Below are 19971 nucleotides of genomic sequence, written 5' to 3'. Positions count from 1 at the left end.
GCCACAAGCATACCATACAGATTGGTAGTTCTCCAAGATTTTGGTGGGTAGAGTGTGGAATGGTGTGTTTTAAGGACTTTAGACCTGGCCTTCAAAACCACAAAAGAACAAAACTATTTTACTTTACTTCATCCTGGTGATAAGACACAGGAACCTCCTGCATTAGAAGTATAGCAATAGCTGGCTTCTCCGAGTTTTCAGAGTACAGTGTTCTAGTCTCCTTACCCTTTTCAACCTTGCTCTCCTCCCTCACTCACCCCAGTACTGGGGATTGAACCTAGGGGCACTCTACCACTAAGCTACATCCCTAACCCTTTTTAAATTTTGAGACAGGGTCTTGCTTACGTTGCCCAGGCTGGCCTCAAACTTGTGATCTTCCTGCCTCAGCCTCCCAGGTAGATGGGGTTATAGACTTATGCTGCTGTATTGTCCCAAGTCTCCTTTTATAAAGTCTGCTGGGCCTGGTTTAGAGCTGCAATATGGTTCTCTGGTTGAGCCCTTGTATACTGTGGCGAACAGAACTATTCTATTTTCCCAGAGATTTTTTTCGTTAATGAGTATTCAGCACTTTCTCCAAAATATCAGTTCCAGAGCTCTCCCAGATGGATTCAGTAGAAAGAAAAGATTTTTCTAAATACAATAGACCTTTTAGATACTTCTTTCTTCAAATTTTCTTTTTTTTTTTTTGTGGGCCAGAAATTGGTCAGGCTAGAGGCAAGCCATCTAATTGATGGTGGAATGATCTGGCCCCAGTGGGCCTTAAATATTTTGTTTTCCCTAAAATGATAGCTATCAGGTGGAAATGAACAGGAAACATAACCTTAGAGTGTTTCAAAGATTGCTTCTCAGTAGAGATGATGATAATGGGGCATATTCTTTATCCAGCACTTTCAGGATTTTCAGTATGGAATGCATCTTTCATACTGTTCTGGGTTGGCTTATTTTATGATTCATTAATCATAAAATCATTCAGTAGCATTAAGAACTATCTGAAGGGCTGGAAAGAGTAGCTTGATGGTAGAATATTTGCCTAACATGTAGAAGGTCCCAGTTTGATCCTCAGCAATGTAAAAAAAGAGAAAAAGAAAAAAAAAAAAGAACCATTTTGATTTAGAACTCTATAAAATTAATATACGTTTGCTCTGTTTGTGCTTAAGGTTCAAGAAGTAATTATAGAGGCAAAGACATTCAATATCTAAAATGTAAAATGCAGTAAATATTAAAATATTTTCTCTCCCGGTACTGGGGATTGAACCCAGGGACTCTATACTGCTGAGCTACATTCCCAGCTCCTTTTATTTTTTTATTTTGAGACAGAGTCTCTCTCAGTTGCTGAGGTTTACCTTGAACTTGCAAACCTTCTGCCTCAGCCACCTGAGTTGTTGGAATTATAGGTGGGTACCTACCAACGTGCCTGGCTCAAATATTAAAATCTTTTAAGTAAAAATTTAGAGCAATAAGTTATTTAAAAAATTTATTTGAGCACTTAATGCCTATTATTACTTTTTAGAGCACTTTATATATAGTAACTTATTTGACTCCCCAACAATCTATGAAATGTATGTTGTATGACAAAGCACAGGAATGTTAAATGACCACTCCAAGGTCACCCAGCTGTTAGGTTGCAGAGCCAAAGTTCAAAACAAGGGCACAAAATATCTAGGTCCATCTTATACTTTTCCTGCTCCAGCTCTGGAAATAGACATTCACCAAAGATTCCTAGCTTATTTTATTGGGGAATGGTATTGGAAGCCAAAATCTATATTTGTGCTCATTGCTGCTGGGATACCTGTTTTTTTGGTGGACAGAGTTAGGAAATACTCTTCGATTTTTCTCTCTAGTTCATTTTTTCCCCTTGATAAATGAGGTAGACCCCAAAGTAGCCTAAAAACAATTATTAGTTTTTAATAGTCATGTTGTCAGTTTGTCATGCATTTGGGCTCAGTTATTTCTGTTTTCAATTTTTTTAAAATTTGTAAAACATTTACCTGGTTCAAAATTATATATATAATATACTTAAAGGGCTGGGGTTGTGGCTCAGTAGTAGAGCACTTGCCTAGCACATATGAGGCACTAGGTTCAATCTCAGCACCACATAAAAATAAATAAAGGTGTTGTGTCTGTCTACAACTAAAAATTTTTAAAAGTATACTTAGAAGTCATGCTTCTGTCCTCTTCACCCAGTTCCCTCCCAGCCCCATAGAAAGCTAGATAATTGTATATTTTAATATCCTTTAACTTCCACTCCCCCTTTGTTAGGGGAATGAAGATTTTTTTAAACTGGAAGTCAGAAAAGAGTTCAGAAAAGAGTACCAGAGAAGTGAATATTGGGAACCAAGTGATCAGAAATCATAAAGATATTAATAATCTTTGATTTGGTAATGAAGTAGAAATGCATGCAAAGATACATACACAGCTATTCATTACAATGTTTTCTGAGTGGTGGAAACATTAAAATATATATTGACGGTTAAAGTTCTCACAATATGATAGGTGAATGAATAAGAGCACTGTCCAAAAATTGATATATTTTGTACTTTAGAGGAAGATAAGTGCATAAAAATATTAAAGCATTGTTTATATTTTAATTTTCTTGGGAGTTTTCATACTTAGATTATGGACTAGCAAATGATCATGTACTATTTTTTTAATTCAAAGAATTTTTTTTCTTTTAAAGAAAATGTAATCTTCAGTTGTTTCAGAAGCCAGAGAGCAGAATTATCAAAAATGATACTTCTTGCCCTTACTGTTCTTTTCTACTATGTGTAGAAAATATTTTTATTTTTTAATACCAAGGTAGTAGACTGATATTATTACCTTTTTAATGGCTAAAATCAGGGTATAACCCTCAGTTTACAAATTACTTTCTGGGTATCTCACTTCTATAGAGAACTTCTTTTATTCTTTGCCCTCTGTTTCCTTGTGCACTAGTGTTTGAAAGTGAAGTATGGGATCTGCGTTAAGTGTGTTGGTATTCACTGTTATAACCCTTTTTCTTTTTAGCACCTCAAAGACAAGTTTTGGAATTTTATTTTCTACAAGTTCATTTTCATTTTTGGTGTGCTGAATGTCCAGACGGTGGAAGAGGTGGTCATGTGGTGCCTGTGGTTTGCTGGACTTGTTTTTCTGCATCTGATGGTTCAGCTCTGCAAGGACCGATTTGAATATGTGAGTTTTTAGTCAAGCTCTTTGCTGGCTTGGTCACCCATTTGCCAGGTGTGAATTGTGTAATATGAATGAGCCGCCGTGGGCATGTTTGGGGTAGCTCTCAAGGGGCACACTCTGGGTCAGGTACTCATTGCCTGTTCTTGAGGAACATCTGCTGCTGCCATGCAGAATCATTCCTCTCCCAGCCCCACAGGTAGTGTGTTACATTATAATTGAGTGGAGTCAGTTCACCTAACCAAACTGCACACGCAGTGCAAGGAAACCTTGGTATATACACTGAATAAAATCTGATCTCTTCTGTGTATTTTCTGTTCTCCTCATCTACATTGCTCCCCTTCACCCTGATTCTTGGTTTGTTTTTTGAGATAATATGAATTGAACTTATGGGTGCTATGGCACTGAGCTACATCCCTAGCTCTTTTTAATTTTTTGAGACAGAATCTCACTCTGTTGCTCAGGCTGCCTCAAACTTGTGATCCTCCTTGCTTTCAGACTCCTTAGTAGCTAGAATTACAGGCATGCACCACCAGCCTGGCTCATGGAGCTCTTCTCCTGTCTAGTTTATAGTGTTTCTCCTGTGGGCCAGGACCATTCTGGCTCTCTCAGTGTCCCTGATTAGAGAAGTGAGTCCTTTCTTGTGTGGGTAGGGAGCTGCCTTGACTCCAGGGCAGAGCTGTGCAGGGGCACTCCCTCACCTGTGCTTCTGCACCAGGTCCTGAGTAAGCATGCTCCTGCTTCTGCCTCAGTTAAACCTGGTCCAGGGCCTCCTTTGCCCTGTCTTCACCCAGTCTTCACTGTTGAAGTACCCTTCCACTTCTGTTTGAGTTAACTGCACTCTCAAAGGCTTTACTTCTTTTACAATTTAGCCTCTGTTCCCTGTCACAAATAGGAGCTTCTAACCTCCCAAACTGGTTTGTTATCTACACCTGCTACCTCAGGAGTTGCAGCTCCAGGCTTTCTTTTCAGGCTATTGTCTTTCCTTGCATAATATTAACATAGCATTTTAATAGTGGTAAATCTGCACCTGATTACATTTCAGGTGTCTTAGCACTAACAGACTAGTACTAGAAGTGAACTTGGGGGTGGGAGTGAAGATAGAGAAAGAAACAACAGAACATGACACTGTTCTGAGTCTGGTGAATGTTACAAGAGATAATTGTGTATACTCTTGGAAAATTGCTTCTAGAGGCTTATCTTGGTGGTAGGAAGATATAAGATGAAAATATAATGCATATTATTATATTTCATAAAGTAAATGTAAAGGCCTGTGTTAGCAGCTTATGCTCATATTTAAGTCCCTGGAGAATTTTTACTGTATAATAGTGGGATACTTTTTTGTGTCCACACACGAAGATGCCAAGCTTGACTGTGTTTCTCAGTGCGTTTTACCACTGCTGTGAAGAAGAATGAGTTACCTTTCTGTTCTGTTCCTTTCAGCTTTCCTTTTCTCCCACTACACCGATGAGTAGCCATGGGCGAGTCCTGTCTCTGTTGATTGCTATGCTGCTTTCCTGCTGTGGGTTAGCAGTTGTCTGCTGTGTCACAGGCTACACCCATGGAATGCACACCTTGGCTTTCATGGCTGCAGAGGTAAGATGCTGAACACAGGGTTGCTCTGATTATATTTGCATTTTCTAGGAAGTTAGAGGGTTATTGATAGGTTTCACCCATGAAATGATGGCTTTGATCTTTAATTTAATTTTATCTATTTTTTGGTACTGGGGATTGAACCTAGGAGTGTTTGCCACGAGCTACATCTCAAGCCCATTTTATTTTTTATTTTGAAATAGGGTCTCACTAAGTTGCTGAGGCTGGCCTTGAACTTTCTTTCTGCCTTAGCCTCCAGAGTAGCTGGAGTTACCGGAGTGCACCACTGCACCTGGTTTGATCTTTCATTTTAACAAGCATTTAGTGAGTTCCTTTTTTTGTTGTTGTTGTTGTTGATTACTGGTGCTGAATGCTTTTGTGGTATTTCATGTAATCCTTGCTACATCCTAACAAAATAATTATTTTCCCCCACAATTACATTGTGCTTGCCAGATGCTAGGGGTTGTTCTAAATACTTGACATGTATTGATTCATTTTTATTATTCCTATTTATGACAGGGAGCCTGAGGCATGAGGGTAAAATGAATTGTTTGAGGTTCCAGGGTGGCAAGTGGCACAATACAAATCCTCTGGCTCCAGAGTAGGATGAGTATCCCCTTAAGATGTTATAAACACCTGGTAGTGGTGATGAATGAAACATCTATTTTTTTTTTTTTTTTTTGTATTGGGGATCAAACCCAGGGAGCACTTATATTGAGCTACACCCCTAGCCCTTTTTTATTTTGAGACAGGGTCTCACTAAGTTGCTGAGTCTGGCTTTGAACTTGTGATCCTCCTGCCTGAGCCTCATGTCTCACTTGTGCCACCATGCCCAGCAATATTTAACTTTTTAAATTAAAATTCTACAGAATAATAAATATGCAAACTATAGCCATTACTTTGAAGAAAAATTTCTTTATTGTTGTGTTGAGGATCAGACTCAGGGCCTTGTACACCCCAGTCCTCCAAGAATATTTTAAAATTCAAAACAAGATTTAGTTTTTTTAAACCTTCCAGAAGATGCCAGTTTCTGTTCAGTGGAAACCTAAATTTTTATATGTCCTTAAATTCATGTGGCTGTGTTTGCTTTTTCCTCAGCCCAAAGACCAAACTACTTTTATCTTACCTTTAAATGCATTATTTAAAAACAGTAAAACATATAATAGTTTCCCTTTATTTGTGATTTTACTTTTCTCTGATTTCAATTATCTGTGGTTAACCAGTCTGAAAATATTAAATGGTTAATTCCATAAGCAATTCTTAAGTTGATTTTTTTTTTTTTTTTTTTTTTTTTTTTTGGTGCTGGGAATTGTACCCAGGACTGCATGTGCTCTGCCACTGAGCTAACACCCACAGCCCCTAAGCTTTAAACTGTGCATCCTTCCAAGTAGCATGATGAAATCTCTTGCCATGCCTCCCGGAACATGAGTCATCTCTTTGTCCAGTATATCCACATTGTATGTGCTTCTCACCTGTTAGTCACTTACCAGCCTTCTCATTTGTCAGATAAACTGCCGCAGTACTTGTGTTCAAGTAACCCTTACTTTACTTAATAATGACCCCAATGTGCAAGAGTGAGTAGTGGTGCAAAGGAGGCTCCAGGCATAAAACATGGAAGGACAGGTGAACTATTGTACTTTATAGCTGTGCTTCAGGGCATTAGGGCATTTAGGATGGTTAGATGTAGGATCCATTGCTATCCGTGGTTTTAGTCTACATTGGGATCTTAGACATATGTCCTGTCGATAAGAAAGGATTGTGGTATTAGATATGTTGATGCTAATTAGATAATACCAAAACAAGTTAAGTATGAACTACTAATTGGGAATTTGTTAGAGCAGGGTTAGAATTACTTTTGCTTCATAGTGTTCATTTCAGAATACCATGTAGTAGTGTAAAAATTAGGAAAGGAGCATTTGGATACCAAATAAAAAAAAATTTGCAATGCTAGTTGAATGCTTTTCTACATATGAAAGGCATACATTTATATTTCCTCTTGGAAAAGATCTGCTTAAAACTTTATTTACACTGACTTCCATTAACTAGTTTGCTTTAGATACATTTTATTATAAAGCTCAATTTGAGCCTCATGTTGGCCTTTTTTTTGTTATTTAGCTTCTAGTTAATATTAGGCCAAACTTTGAAAATGACACAATTCCAAGTAAGTAGATTTAAATTAGGTTTATTGGGTCATACTATAGTAGTATGGTATATAGTTTTATTTCAGCTTGTTGCTGTTTATTCTTTTTAAAAAATTTAGCATGCTATAGATTTGATGTTTTGAACTGAGCTTTTTTTAATAGTCATAGTGTTTTCCCTTTATGTAAAATATTTTCCATTTAAAAATGGGAGTTTAATCTCAAAACAAATTTTGTTCCAATTGGTTAAGAGAAAATTTTTCTTACTGTTAATTTTCATAATAAAAATACCATGAGAGCTGGGTGCAGTGGTGCAAGTCTATAATCCCATGGCTTGAGAGGCTGAGGCAGGAAAATTGCAAGTTTGAGGCCAGCTTCAGCAATTTAGCAAGGCCCTGAGTAACTTGGCAAATAAAAAATGAAAAAGGGGGGCTGGGGATGTGGCTCAAGCCGTAGCGCGCTCGCCTGGCATGTGTGCGGCCCAGGTTCCATCCTCAGCACCACATACAAAGATGTTGTGTTCGCTGAAAACTAAAAAAAATAAATATTAAAATTCTCTCTCCCTCTCCCTCCCTCCCCCCCCCTCCCTCTCTCTCTTTCTCTCGCTCTTTCTAAAAAAAATGAAAAAGGGCTGAGCACGGTGGTGCACGCCTGTAATCCCAGTGGCATGGGAGATGGGGACAGGAGGATTGTGACTTCAAAGCTAGCCTCCGCAATGGTGAGGTGCTAAGCATCTCAGTGAGACCCTGTCTCTAAATAAAATACAAAATAGGGCTGGATGTGGCTCAGTGGTTGGGTGTTTCTGAGTTCAATCCCCGGTACAAAAAAAAAAAAGAAAGAAAAGACAACAAGGGCTGTGGATGCAGCTTGGTGGTTAAGTAACCCTGGGTTCAGTCCCCAGTACCAAAAACAAAAAACAAAACAAAAAAACCCAATTACTAAGAGAGCCTCATATTTTGATTTACTTTATTCTCTTCTGGTAGACAAAGGAAGGGAGTACACAAAGCACATAGGAGTGAGCAGGTGCTCCTGTCTAAGATAGTAATGTCTTAAACTCTATTTTGAATTACAGTATCCCCAAGCAATCACACACCTTTTTGGGAAGTCATTTATAGTGACTTATTGTTATATCAAATGGAAGTGATTGTCATAGTACTAGGACAAACCTCAAGATTGTAGGAGGCATCTCTAGGAGGTGCTGTAATTGGTCGTCACCTGTGAACAAGAACATGCTCAATAAAATTTGGATTTCTAGGTTATGAAAACATTTAATGAAAATTTGAGGCAGAGAAAATAAATGGTTGGTGAACTTGATGCTTTTTAACTGAACTGAGAAATGCTTATCTTTTACAGTCTCTTCTTGTGACAGTGAGGACAGCCCATGTGATTTTACGGTGAGTAGAAATTTGGGAGGGGAGAGAGATGATATACTCATTTGGTTAGCTTTAAGTTGTAATAGATGTAAAATACATAGAAATGACCAAATTATAATGTCCTTAAACTAGATTCAGTTGGTAAATTTAAGATGTTTTTCTTTTTTTCTATTTATGTATTGTAGGTATGTAATTCACCTCTGGGACCTCAACCATGAAGGGACCTGGGAAGGCAAGGGAACCTACGTCTATTATACCGATTTTGTCATGGAGCTCACTCTTCTGTCCCTGGACCTCATGCACCACATTCACATGTTGGTAAGTTCCCTTGGAAAGAGCTCCGACTGAAGGCTTAGACTTTCAGAATCAGGAACCCAGGTTTGTACATTAAAAAATGAAATATTTGGAATAAGATATAGATGACTCACTTAAAAGTGACTGTAGCGTGCACTCTCCTCTTTTTGTCATTGGGTGTAAAGCAGTATTGGGGAATTGCTCTGGTTGGTGCCTGGCACAGGAGATGATTGCTGTCCCAAGAGACTTGGTTAACTCTGCTGACCAAGTCAATAAATCATTCTTGTAGTATGAAATTAAAGGAGATGCCTCTCTCTATAATTTCTGTGGCTTCTCCGATTTAGTGTTTACTTTGTAGGTGGTCTTGGGAATTCCTGCTATGTTTGCTACTTCAAGAATTCATAAATTTTGTGTCTTTTAATTAAAAACAAAGTTCTTGGGGCTGGGGTTGTGGCTCAGCAGTAGAGCGCTCGCCTAGCACGTGTAAGGCCCTGGGTTCGATCCTCAGTACCACATAAAAATAAATAAATAAAATAAAGGTATTGTGCCCAACTACAACTAAAAAATAAATATTTTTTTAAAAAAGTTCTTATACTTAATCCCTACCTTGATTTGCCAAGAAAGAAATTATAATGCTGTAAAGCTGCTTCATTAGTGAGCACTTCAGTGAGTAATAATGGCGAGACTCAACCTAGTTGAGAGGCAATTCATTTATATTATAAACCTGTAAAAATAATATTTTAAAATGATTGGATTTAGTTGTGACAATGGTGCACACCTGTAATCCTGGTGATTTGGGAGGCTAAGAAAGAAGGATTGCAAATTTGAAGCTAAAATTAGTGAGAGACCCTGTTATCAAAAAATTTAAAGGGCTGAGGATATAGCTCAGTGATTTAAAAAAAAAATTACTGGGTTACGTGTAGCACATTTTTAAGTCTACTTTTGTTTTTGTTTTTTAGTTGTAGATGGACACAATATCTCTATTTTATTTTTATGTGGTGCTGAGGATTGAATCCAGGGCCTCCCACATGCTAGGCGAGCACTCTACCGCTGAGCCACAACCCCAGCCCTTTAAGTCTACTTTTTGAAAGTAACTTTGAGAACATACTTAAAAAAAGAAAACAAAAAACTTTCCTTCCTCCACACCAAAAAAGGGTGAAAATGCCCAGATATAACTGTTAACATTTTGTTGTATTTTACTTTATATATGTTACTTTGTATAGTCAAAAACATGTAATCATACATTGAGATCGTATTTTTTTGTTGGGTTTATTTTTTGGTACCAGGGATTTTTTTTTAAATTTTTTTATTTGAGACACAGTCTCACTAAGTTGCTTAGGGCCTTGCTAATTTGCTGAGGCTGTCCTCAAACTTGTGATCCTCCTCCTGCCTCAGCCCCCCAAGTGGTTGAGGTGACAGGCATATGCCACCAAGCCCAGCTGACAGATCCTATGTTTTACATAGTTTAATCAATGGAATGATTGTATTGGGAATTGAACCTAGAGCCTCATGCATGCACTTTATCACTGATATATCCCTAAACAAGTTTAGTTTTAGTAAACTAATATATTACAAATAATTTCCTGTGCTAGCAACAAATATTCTGAACCATTTTAATACCTTCAGGATAAAAATTTCATCATATAGGTTTATCAGTTTTAATTAACCAAACTCCATAATGGGCTGTTTAGATTATATTTGTTGTTTGCTGTTTCATAACTGTGCATAATTTTTTTTAAAAAAATCACATTAGTTTTTTCAAGGTATATCCTGACTTTTTCACTCAACAAATATTTTAGCAAGTAATTGATGTTTAGAACTGTTATCATACAATTGTGTATTATAATTAATAAACAGAGTTATTGTCTATATAATATTGCAGTGTATGAATTTACAACTTAACTGTTCTCCTGCTGGGCATTTTGCTCATTTTCATATATACTTTCATAATTCTATGGATGGACATCTTTTTTGCAAAAAGCTTTTAAGTTTCTGATTAGTTGTTCAGGAAAGATTGCTGGCAGAGGGCGTGTACATTGTTTAGGGTAATGAAATAGATATATGCAGTAACGACCTGAAAGATTGTTCCAGTTCACCTTCACTAATTATTAAGAGTTTCTATTGCATGCAGTACCTTCATCAGTAGCAACTTCATGTGCATTTTTATTGTGTATATTATTGTTTTCTCTCTATTTCAGTTATTTGGCAACATCTGGTTATCTATGGCCAGCCTGGTCATCTTTATGCAGCTGCGTTACCTGTTTCATGAGGTGCAGCGTCGAATCCGTCGGCACAAGAACTATCTGCGTGTGGTCGGGAACATGGAAGCCAGGTAAGTAAGAGCAAATTGATGTTGCCCAAGTTTGCTCATTTTAGCTCTTTAAGAATAAAGTCCTAGGGCTGGGGTGGTGGCTCAGTGGTAGAGCACTTGCCTAGCATGTGTGAGGCACTGGGTTCGATTCTCAGTACCACATATAAATAAATAAAGTAAAGGTCCATTGACAATTAAAAAATATTAAAATAAATAAAGAATAGCAAGTCCTATTCTGTCAGAACTTGGTGTTATAACCTGCTAACTGAATGGGGAAGAGTATAGGTTCTGGAGTCAAACTGCCTCCATGTGAGTCCCACTTAGCTCTGGTTGATTTGGGGTAGTTTATTAACTCCCTGTGCCCCAGCTACTTCATCCCTAAAATAGAGGATAGCAGAACTTTCTGCTTAGAATTGTCAGAAGGATTCCATGAGATATTAGGTTCATATTATTACATCATTATTTTATTGTCATTGATATTAAATGGAAGCTTCTCTGGGCTTCTGCCCTCTATTTTGTAAAGGTGAGTTTACACACACACAACTCACACACATTGAAGAAGATACTCCTAACCTAAGACTAAGCCAAGTATGAAGCTGCACAATTAATGGTCATCCTTTTTTGTTTCTGGGGAATAGTTTGGGTCTCTGGGGTCTTACTTCCTTGATTTGCCCAAAAATGTGCCCTGGAGAGATCATTAACATGAGCCAACTGTTCCTTGAAGGCCTGTGAAGATGAACGAAATGTTTTTTACTGGTCCTCAGTCCTGTGCCATTATAAAGATGAAGTCTGTAGAATAGTGTACACTTACGTGTGTAAACTTTACAGAGATTCCACAGGGTCTCTTGTTTCTTACAGGTTTGCAGTTGCAACTCCAGAGGAACTGGCTGTCAACAATGACGACTGTGCCATCTGCTGGGACTCCATGCAGGCTGCAAGGAAACTGCCCTGCGGACATCTTTTCCACAAGTAGGGACTTCATGAAGGGCCTCTTGTTACTGGTGTTCTGTCCAGGACTTGTGGGTGCTTTTTGTCCCGGGGCTCAAGGATAATCCCAGCAGAGGAACAGAGATAGTACCTCACGCTGGCTATGGAGTTGAAAGAAAATATTGGGTCGGGGGAATCCTTGTTTTAAAACAGCTTATTACTTAACTGAGGGGAGAGAGTGTATATTTGTACATTTTGCACATGTCCCCAAAGCAGCATAAAACACACCCCAGAGCAGTGGTCTGAGGTGGGGACCACTAAATGACCTGTAGAACCGTGACTGTTGGCAAGGGTTGCAAAATAGGCTCTTCTATAAACCTTTGAGATTGAAGTAGATCTGTTACTTTCAGAGATCTCTGTCAGGGCTTTGTTGATGGATTTGATGCTTTGATATTGGTGGTGGATCTTGAGGTATGTTTAGGCCCTTTGCAGTCAGTTTTGCATATTGAGAAATTTTTGATCTTTAATCTTCCTTATTTTCTATTTTCAATAGTTTTCATGTTTCTTTTTAATATCAGTAGGGTTTTGAAACTGTAATGTCCTACTCAATAAATGTAATGACAGACATTTCTTCTTATGTACTGAGTGTTGTGTTGGGCTCTGGGATAAAATAGAAATGACAGACATGGTTTTTGCTTTTGTGGAGCTTGCAGTCAAATGGATGAGACAATCATGGATTAACTGGGTATATTTATGGATGTATATATTGACATGTGCTCTGTAGGAAAGGAACATGGTTCTTCAGAGTGAGTAACAAAGGAATCTGACTCAAACTTGGAGGAACTGACTTGAGTATGAGCAGCAGTCAGTTCTGGGAAGGGGATTCGGTGGGAGAGATGTGAGACAGAGAGCATCTATAGTAGGAGGGAATGTGTTGGGTTGAAGGAACTGGGGGGGAACCTGGTGCCTGGAACTCAGTGGAAGAGGGAGGAGTGTTTACTGAGGCAGGAGAAGCAGGGAATGTGGCCCAAGGGGGGGGGGGGGTTGGAAGCAGGCGTAGATGCCATTGAAGGCTTTAATTGGGGATGGTGCATAAGACATGCATCCTGAAGAGGTTAAGGGACAAGTTACGGACTGCCACTGTGGCTCAGGGCATGTTGAGAGCTTGAACTACTGTGTGAGAAGTGCAGTTGGACTGAAGTAGACTGATTTAAGAAGGATTAGAAGGACATGGGCTAGATTGGCTGTGGGGGAAAGAGGAATAAAGGGGTCAGGATTCTCCTAGTTTTTCAACTTGTGCAGTTACCATAGAGTTACAGAATAGTTGGCTTCATTGAGGTTGAAAGGTGGGAATTTACGCACATTTCTCAGAAACTTTATAGTTCCAAAGGAGCTCTTTAGCTAGTTGGGAAGAGTAAGAGTGTATTTCAGCCCAGAAGAAATTTTTTGTTGTTGTTTTTTGAGATCAGGTCTTATCTACATTGCCCAGGCTGGCTTTGAACTCCTGGGCTCAAGTGATCCTCCGCCCTCAACCTCCTGAGTAGCTGGGACCACAACTACTTTGATGGAAGTGAAATTCAGATAACACACAATCAGCCACTTTAAGGTGTACAATTCAGTGGTGTTTAGTGCATTCATGGTGTTGTGCCACCACCATTTCTAAGTTCAGAACTTTTCATCACCCCAGAGTAATACTCATACTCATGGATAACCATTCCTGGTTCTTCCCTCCCTGTCCCCTGACAGCCAGTCACCAGTCTGCTTTCTGTCTCCATGGATTTCCCTCTTGTGGACAATTCATATAAAGTGAATCATACTTATGTCTGTGGCCTTTAGTAACTGACTTCTTTCATTTAGCGTAATGCTTTTGAGGTTGCTCAAGTTATAGCAATACTTCACTCCTTTTTATGGCTAGCTTTAAATAATTCTGTAATAAATAGTTGCCGCTGATAGATATTTGGTTTCTTTCCACCTTTTGACTATTCTGTGAATAATGCTGTTATGAACATTTGGGAGCATGTATCTGAGAACCTGTTTTTAATTCTTTTTAGTAGATAGCTCGGAGTGAAATTACTGGGTCACATTGTAATCCCACCTTTACCTTCTTGAAGAGCTGCCATGCTGTTTTCCACAGTAGTTGCACCTATTTATATTTTTATCAGTAATGTATGGAGATTCTAGTTTCTCACATTCTCACCAGTGGGTGTGAAGTGATATCTCATTGTGATACTTTTTGTTTTTTTAATGATTGTTATTTAATTTTTGTGGCAGAATATACACAACATAAAATTTATCATTGTAACCATTTTACATGTGTAGTTCAGTGATGTTAAGTGCAGTCTTATTACATAAAACCTCACTATCCATCCATCTCCAGAACTTCTCATCTTCCCAAACTGAAACAGTGTACCTGCCCTCTGCCCTTGTGAATCATTCTGTGTCCTGTCAATTTGACTACACTAGGTACATCTATTAACTTTGGATTTATTTTGTTCTTTTTTGGTTCCATTCGTATAAAATTATTGATTTGAGAGGTTTTTTTTAAAAAAAGCATTTTTAGATATTGAGCTAATATATTGAGCATTGTTTTCTCTGTATCTCAAAAGTTTTGGAATGTTCTGTTTTTGTTTTCATTTGTCTCAAAGTATTTTCTAAATAATTTCTTATTTGACCCAAGAAGGTCAATGATTGACTCAGGAAATAATAGTGGTTTAAAATTGGAATTTAATTGTAAAACACTTTGGAGTGCGCAAACCACTGTTGGAACATCCTCTTGGCCTTCACTGCATGGCTTTAGTTTTTGAGTGGGAGAAGGATGGTGTGATGACAAACTAAGGCAAATTCATTTTAATTTTAATTTGTGATAAAACTGCCTAGATTCCAGCAGAAAATAGATAATTTGTTGCTTATAAAAGATATTTTTTTTGGTAGATTTCAGAGTCCAGTGAATATATAATTACATTGAAGTATCATATATAGAATGAGGAGAAGTAGTTCTTCAATAGAATATTATTATAGCTATGAAGAGAAATATGTTTTCTCTGGAGATCATCATGTTATGGTGAGGCCATCCTTTGTAACTTTGCACACATGACAGATATTTTTGAGAAAAAGATAGCATTTTTACTCAGTGTCTCTGAGCTCTCAGAGAACAAATCTATAAAATGGGAAAGGACTGGAGAGCACTTCATCTGACCTTCTCATTTGTCACTGGAGAGGGCTGACTAGAAAGATTGAAAGATTTGCCTGGGTCATACAGGTGGGGAGCGGCTGACTTGGGACAAGGTCTTATATTTCCTATTTCATATTCTAGTATCTTTCTTCTTAATGGTCATTACAAGATTTTATTGAGTATTTGCTATACTTAGGGCATTATCATCTCCCGAGAGAGGAGGAAAGAAGCTTTCAGCCCTTTTGGAAAAGCAGAATGTGAAAAGTAGAGGGTGGAGACAGAGGTGTTCCATGGAAGGAAGATGTTACAGCTAGGGAGGAGGGTGAGCAAGGAAAAGACCTGAGAGGTTGTCTTGCTGCCAAAAAAGTTGGATCGGTGGTTTCAGCAAGTCAGGTCTTGTCAGAAGTGATTTGGAATAAAAGGAACTTTAGTGAGTGAGTGAGTGAGATCCCCCAAATCAAAATTTTGAAAACAGGGCCAAGGTTATGACCACTTTGGTGAATAGCTAAAGCAAAGTGAAAGAAAAGATCATTGGAGCAGATGACTCAAGGACATAAGAGGCCAGGATGTTGGAGGATTCAACAACTGGAGTTTGAAGCCGCCAAATTGAGTTGTAAAGGCAGATGGCGGGCCACGCTGTGAAGTCCCATTGAGCAGGGGTCAGGACCAGGAATGATGGAGCTTGAAGCATAGTAAAGAATTAATGCCCACAGTAGGACATGCTAGAGGTGTATTAGTGAAGTAGGGTAAAGAGTTAATGTCCACAAGTGTTTTTCAACTTTAGATCTCACTAATGGTAAATAGAGAATAAAATTGGAATGCATTTGATAATTCAAAGTACTTCTGGGGAATTCTCACAAAATATAGTAGGGAAAAACTGAGCACACTCACCTGTCTTATTTTGGACTTTTTGGTAGCTCCTGTCTTCGTTCCTGGCTAGAACAGGATACATCCTGTCCAACATGCAGAATGTCTCTTAATATTGCTGACAATAATCGTGCCAGAGAAGACCATCAAGGAGAGAACTTGGATGAGAATTTGGTTCCCGTAGCAGCCACTGAAGGCAGACCTCGCTTAAACCAACACAATCACTTCTTCCACTTTGATGGTTAGTTGGTTTCAATCTGTAAAACTATGCCCATAGGGTTTTATCCCCTACGGAGATGCTGTTTGAATTCGAAATAGCTGGCTACAGATTAGTTTAATATACTCTTTCCATTTAATTGAAAGTGTTGAGAATGGATGGATGGAGAGAGAGAACTGAAGAATTTTTCTGTGCCTTGCAGTTTGCTAAGATTCTGTCATAATGGGTGTGGTGGAGGTGGGGAGAGGAGGCAGCAAGATTGAACCAACCATGATTTCGAGGAGTCCACTTAGCCAGTTCAGTAGTAAACCTTTGTTAATGGTTTTTTTGCATTGGTGTGTTTCTTAAGTGTGTATTGCAAAATCATAGAGTAGCTTTCCAGTGAGTATTGGAAGCAGAATCAGAACTGGAACCCTGTTACTTTTCCCATAAAATAGGAATATTCTGCTTCCTACTCTGTTGAAAAGAGTTGTAATAAAAAACCACACTTAAATTCTAAGGCCATGGCACTATTGAGGGCTGATTGATCCTCTTTCCTTAATTGACATACATTGAGCTGTTGTTGGTTTCTGTCAGCTCTGGGACCACCTTTTAAGTTCCCATTTCTGATATTGCTATAAAACGGGTACCCTTGAGTTTGTGCTGGGGGTAATGGTGCTGTTGGGATCTGTGATTGGAATCTCCAAAGGTGGAGTAAAATGGGCGTGGTGGCATGTGGGTGCAGTCCTTAAAAGGCTTTGGGAGAATGGAATCTAGTCTCTGAGAGTAGATGAGCTGGCTGAGCCTGGGTGCTGGAGGGGTTTCAAGGGCTGGTCATTGTTGGTCATTGTTCATTTACACTAGGAGATCTTAGAGATGGAACCTGGCTTGTGCAAGCCATTATTATGAGCGATTATCCCTAAAAAAAAAAAAAAAAAAAACCAAAAAACAAATAGTCACCTTTATTTGTTCCTGTAAGTATATGAAGTAAGTATCCATTTTTTTAATGAGTGCATTTTATCTGACAAGGCGTTAGAGATGGCCATTTAACTTGATTTTACATTCCATGCCTTAGTGCTGTTTTGTGAAGAAATGAAGTAGCATCTTACCTGTATAGGTAGTTGTTGTATAGCCATTGCTTGATGGCACTGTATCTTGGGCTTCCTTTCATTAGGGAAATGAGAGAAATGGCAGCCTTTCACAAGCATGTGTTATAGAACTCTTTGAGAAGAATTTTGAACCAGAAAACCAAGGTCAAAACTTTAAATCACATTGTTGAGGATAAAATGCAACATGAAAGTAATTGTGAAATGACGTCTCCAAACATATTTTGTGTAATTGCAAATATGAGGAAGAAACTCATCTGTTGTAGCAGCTGTAGAGCTGTGGAATCCTTCCTTGGATTCTAGGCCAAGGGAGTGGATTGGGGGTTGAATGGTTCAAGGGCCCCTGGAAAGCAGGAAAGGCTAGTTAGTGGCTCTTGAACCCAGTTGCCTGTTTCCATCCTGGCCATTGTCATTAAATTTTGTGATCTTGGACATGAAGTAAAATGCACTCATTAACCTCTAAGCACTGTGGGCACCAAACACCAAGTGGGGAACTAGAGTCATATTTCTGAGTAGAATGAGAAGAATGGAAGGTACCATGTGGATTTCAGTGAGGACTAAGTGAACTAATCCATGTGAACTGTTTGACCCAGCCCTGAGTGAGTACCAGCTGATAGAGAGTGGTCACCTAGAGGAGATACCCCCGGAAAAGACTCAGGGCTCTAAAACTTGTGTTGCATTCTGGTTTGTTTTAGGGTCTCGGATTGCAAGTTGGCTGCCAAGCTTTTCAGTGGAAGTAATGCACACCACCAACATTCTTGGCATTACGCAGGCGAGCAACTCTCAGCTGAATGCAATGGTAGGACTTCTAGCTGCATTAAGAAGCTAACTGGTAATCGGGAGGGAGGGAAAAGCATTGGAATGTTTTTGCAGAGTTTACAGAGACTTTGTTGATCTTATTCTGCTCTGGTAGGAGAGCAAGACTCCCAGGGAATGAATTTATTTATTTATTTTTTATTTGGTACTAGGGATTGAACTCAAGAGCACTTTGCCACTGAACTACATCCCCAGTTTTTTTTTTTTTTTTAGAAATGATCTTGCTAAGTTGCTGAGGGTCGCTAAGTTGGTAGGACTGGGCTGGAACTTGCAGTCCTCCTGCCTCAGCCTCCCAAGTTGTTGGGATTACAGGCACAATGTACTTTTTACTAAAAATTGTGTGGGGCCTGCCAAGTATGTTTTTTGCATTCTCAAAATAAGTGTGTATGTACCCATACACACAGTTGTGCATGGTGTACTGTTGGTTCAAGGAGATTGTTCAGATACTTCACATTTCTTTGTATTTTCCAAAGCTGTGATTTTCTTTTAGAATAATGGAGAATAATGTGTCACTATTATTGAAGTCTAGAATTCATTGTTAGAATATATGCAGGAATCTTAAAACACAAACTGCTTTATAGCACTTGCTTAGCATGTATGAAGCTCTGGGTTCAATCTCCAGTACAAAAAAAAAAAAAGGTTTAAACCACCTTAGCCTGCTTGGATTAGGATCTGTACTGGATAGGCCTGGTTAGCCCTGGCCAATACGTCAGAAAGTCATTGGATCATTTATTTTTTTTATTTATGCATTAGTCTTAATTTCTTTACCAAAATAATTTGTACTAAAGCCTTTTCTTATAACTGGGTTGTGCTAAGCATAGCACCTGTAGTATCACTAAGGTTAACAGGTGTTCCACTTTCAAGAAGGGTAAATTCTAGTTGGGGAGAAGATTATAAACACAAACAAGTAAGATAATTGGTGGTGCTGATCAGTACTCTGGAGACGGTAAGGCAGGCAGGTAGTGCAGTCAGCGGGTGAGTGAAGACTGTGTTGAAGGAGGCATTTGCAGAAATTCTCTCTGAGGAGATAAAACTTAATGAGACATAAGGGACAAGATGGCAACAGATCCGTGGGAAGAAGGCGGTAGAAACAGTAGGTACAAAGGTGAGGAAGTGCCCTTTAAAGAGGTCACTATGCTTGGAGTGGAGCAGTTAGGAGGCTGAGGTTCTGATGAAAATTGAGATTGTAGAGCCAGGTCAGACAGGCTGTTGTTGGCTACAGTTAAGTTTAAATTTTTACAATGAAAGCACAAGAAAGCTGTTCAAAGCTTTTTATGCAACCCCTTCCCTCTCCCAGGATCGACAAGACATTTAGCAGAAATGATTTTACCTCTAGGAGGAAAATGAATTAGAGAGGGTCAAAAATGGAAGCATCAAGACCAGTTAGGGGGTTGTTGCCATTACTTGGACAGGGTTGTTAGCAATAAAGAAGAAAAGTAGATTTAAGATACTTTTGTTAGATGAACTGACAGCACCATGCTGCTTGATTTAGACGTGGGAGTACTTACTGGGGGAAGTGGAAGAATGGAAGTGGAAGGGTTGGGTTTGGTTAAGCAGCTAAGTAGATGGTGGTACCTTGTACTGAGCTGGGTAAGCCTTGGAGGGAAATAGGCTGGAGGACTTTCCACATTGGCTTCTTTCACTAGTAGTTTGTATTTAAGGTTCTTCCATGTCTGTTCATGGATTGATAGCTCATTACTTTTTAGCTTTGAATGACATGCCATTATCTGGATGTACAATCATTTATTAATCCATTCACTTACGACATCTTGGTGCTTCCAGGTTTTGGTAATTATATTTGGACATCTGTGTGCAAGTTTTTATAGAGAAATAAGTTTTTAACTTATTTAGATAAATTCCAAATTATCTAAATTTAGGCTGCTCCATCCAATGGTAAAAGTATGTTTAGTTTTATTAGAAGCTGCCCCCCTGTCTTCCAGAGTAACTACTCTTCTGCATTGTTGCTGGCAATGAGAGCAAGCGCCTGTGGCTCCGTACTCTTGTCAGCATTTGTTG

At 38.8% G+C, this 19971-nt stretch overlaps 1 protein-coding gene across 1 annotated transcript in view; it reads left to right on the top strand.

The window, feature by feature from the left end:
- Amfr (autocrine motility factor receptor) overlaps positions 1 to 19971 on the top strand; it is a 41047-nt gene that overhangs the window by 8149 nt on the left and 12927 nt on the right. The window contains exons 3-10 of the mRNA XM_026395680.2: positions 3004 to 3168; positions 4606 to 4758; positions 8247 to 8287; positions 8452 to 8584; positions 10759 to 10892; positions 11730 to 11840; positions 15888 to 16078; positions 17835 to 17938. Coding sequence (XP_026251465.1) covers positions 3004 to 3168; positions 4606 to 4758; positions 8247 to 8287; positions 8452 to 8584; positions 10759 to 10892; positions 11730 to 11840; positions 15888 to 16078; positions 17835 to 17938 — 1032 coding nt within the window. The remainder of the gene's footprint in view (positions 1 to 3003; positions 3169 to 4605; positions 4759 to 8246; positions 8288 to 8451; positions 8585 to 10758; positions 10893 to 11729; positions 11841 to 15887; positions 16079 to 17834; positions 17939 to 19971) is intronic.

The sequence above is a fragment of the Urocitellus parryii genome, chromosome 15, assembly GCF_045843805.1.
Source record: "Urocitellus parryii isolate mUroPar1 chromosome 15, mUroPar1.hap1, whole genome shotgun sequence".
In the NCBI taxonomy this organism is placed as follows: Eukaryota; Metazoa; Chordata; class Mammalia; order Rodentia; family Sciuridae; genus Urocitellus; species Urocitellus parryii.
Note: the sequence above shows the minus strand (reverse complement) of the source record. Positions and strands in the feature narration are given on the sequence as shown.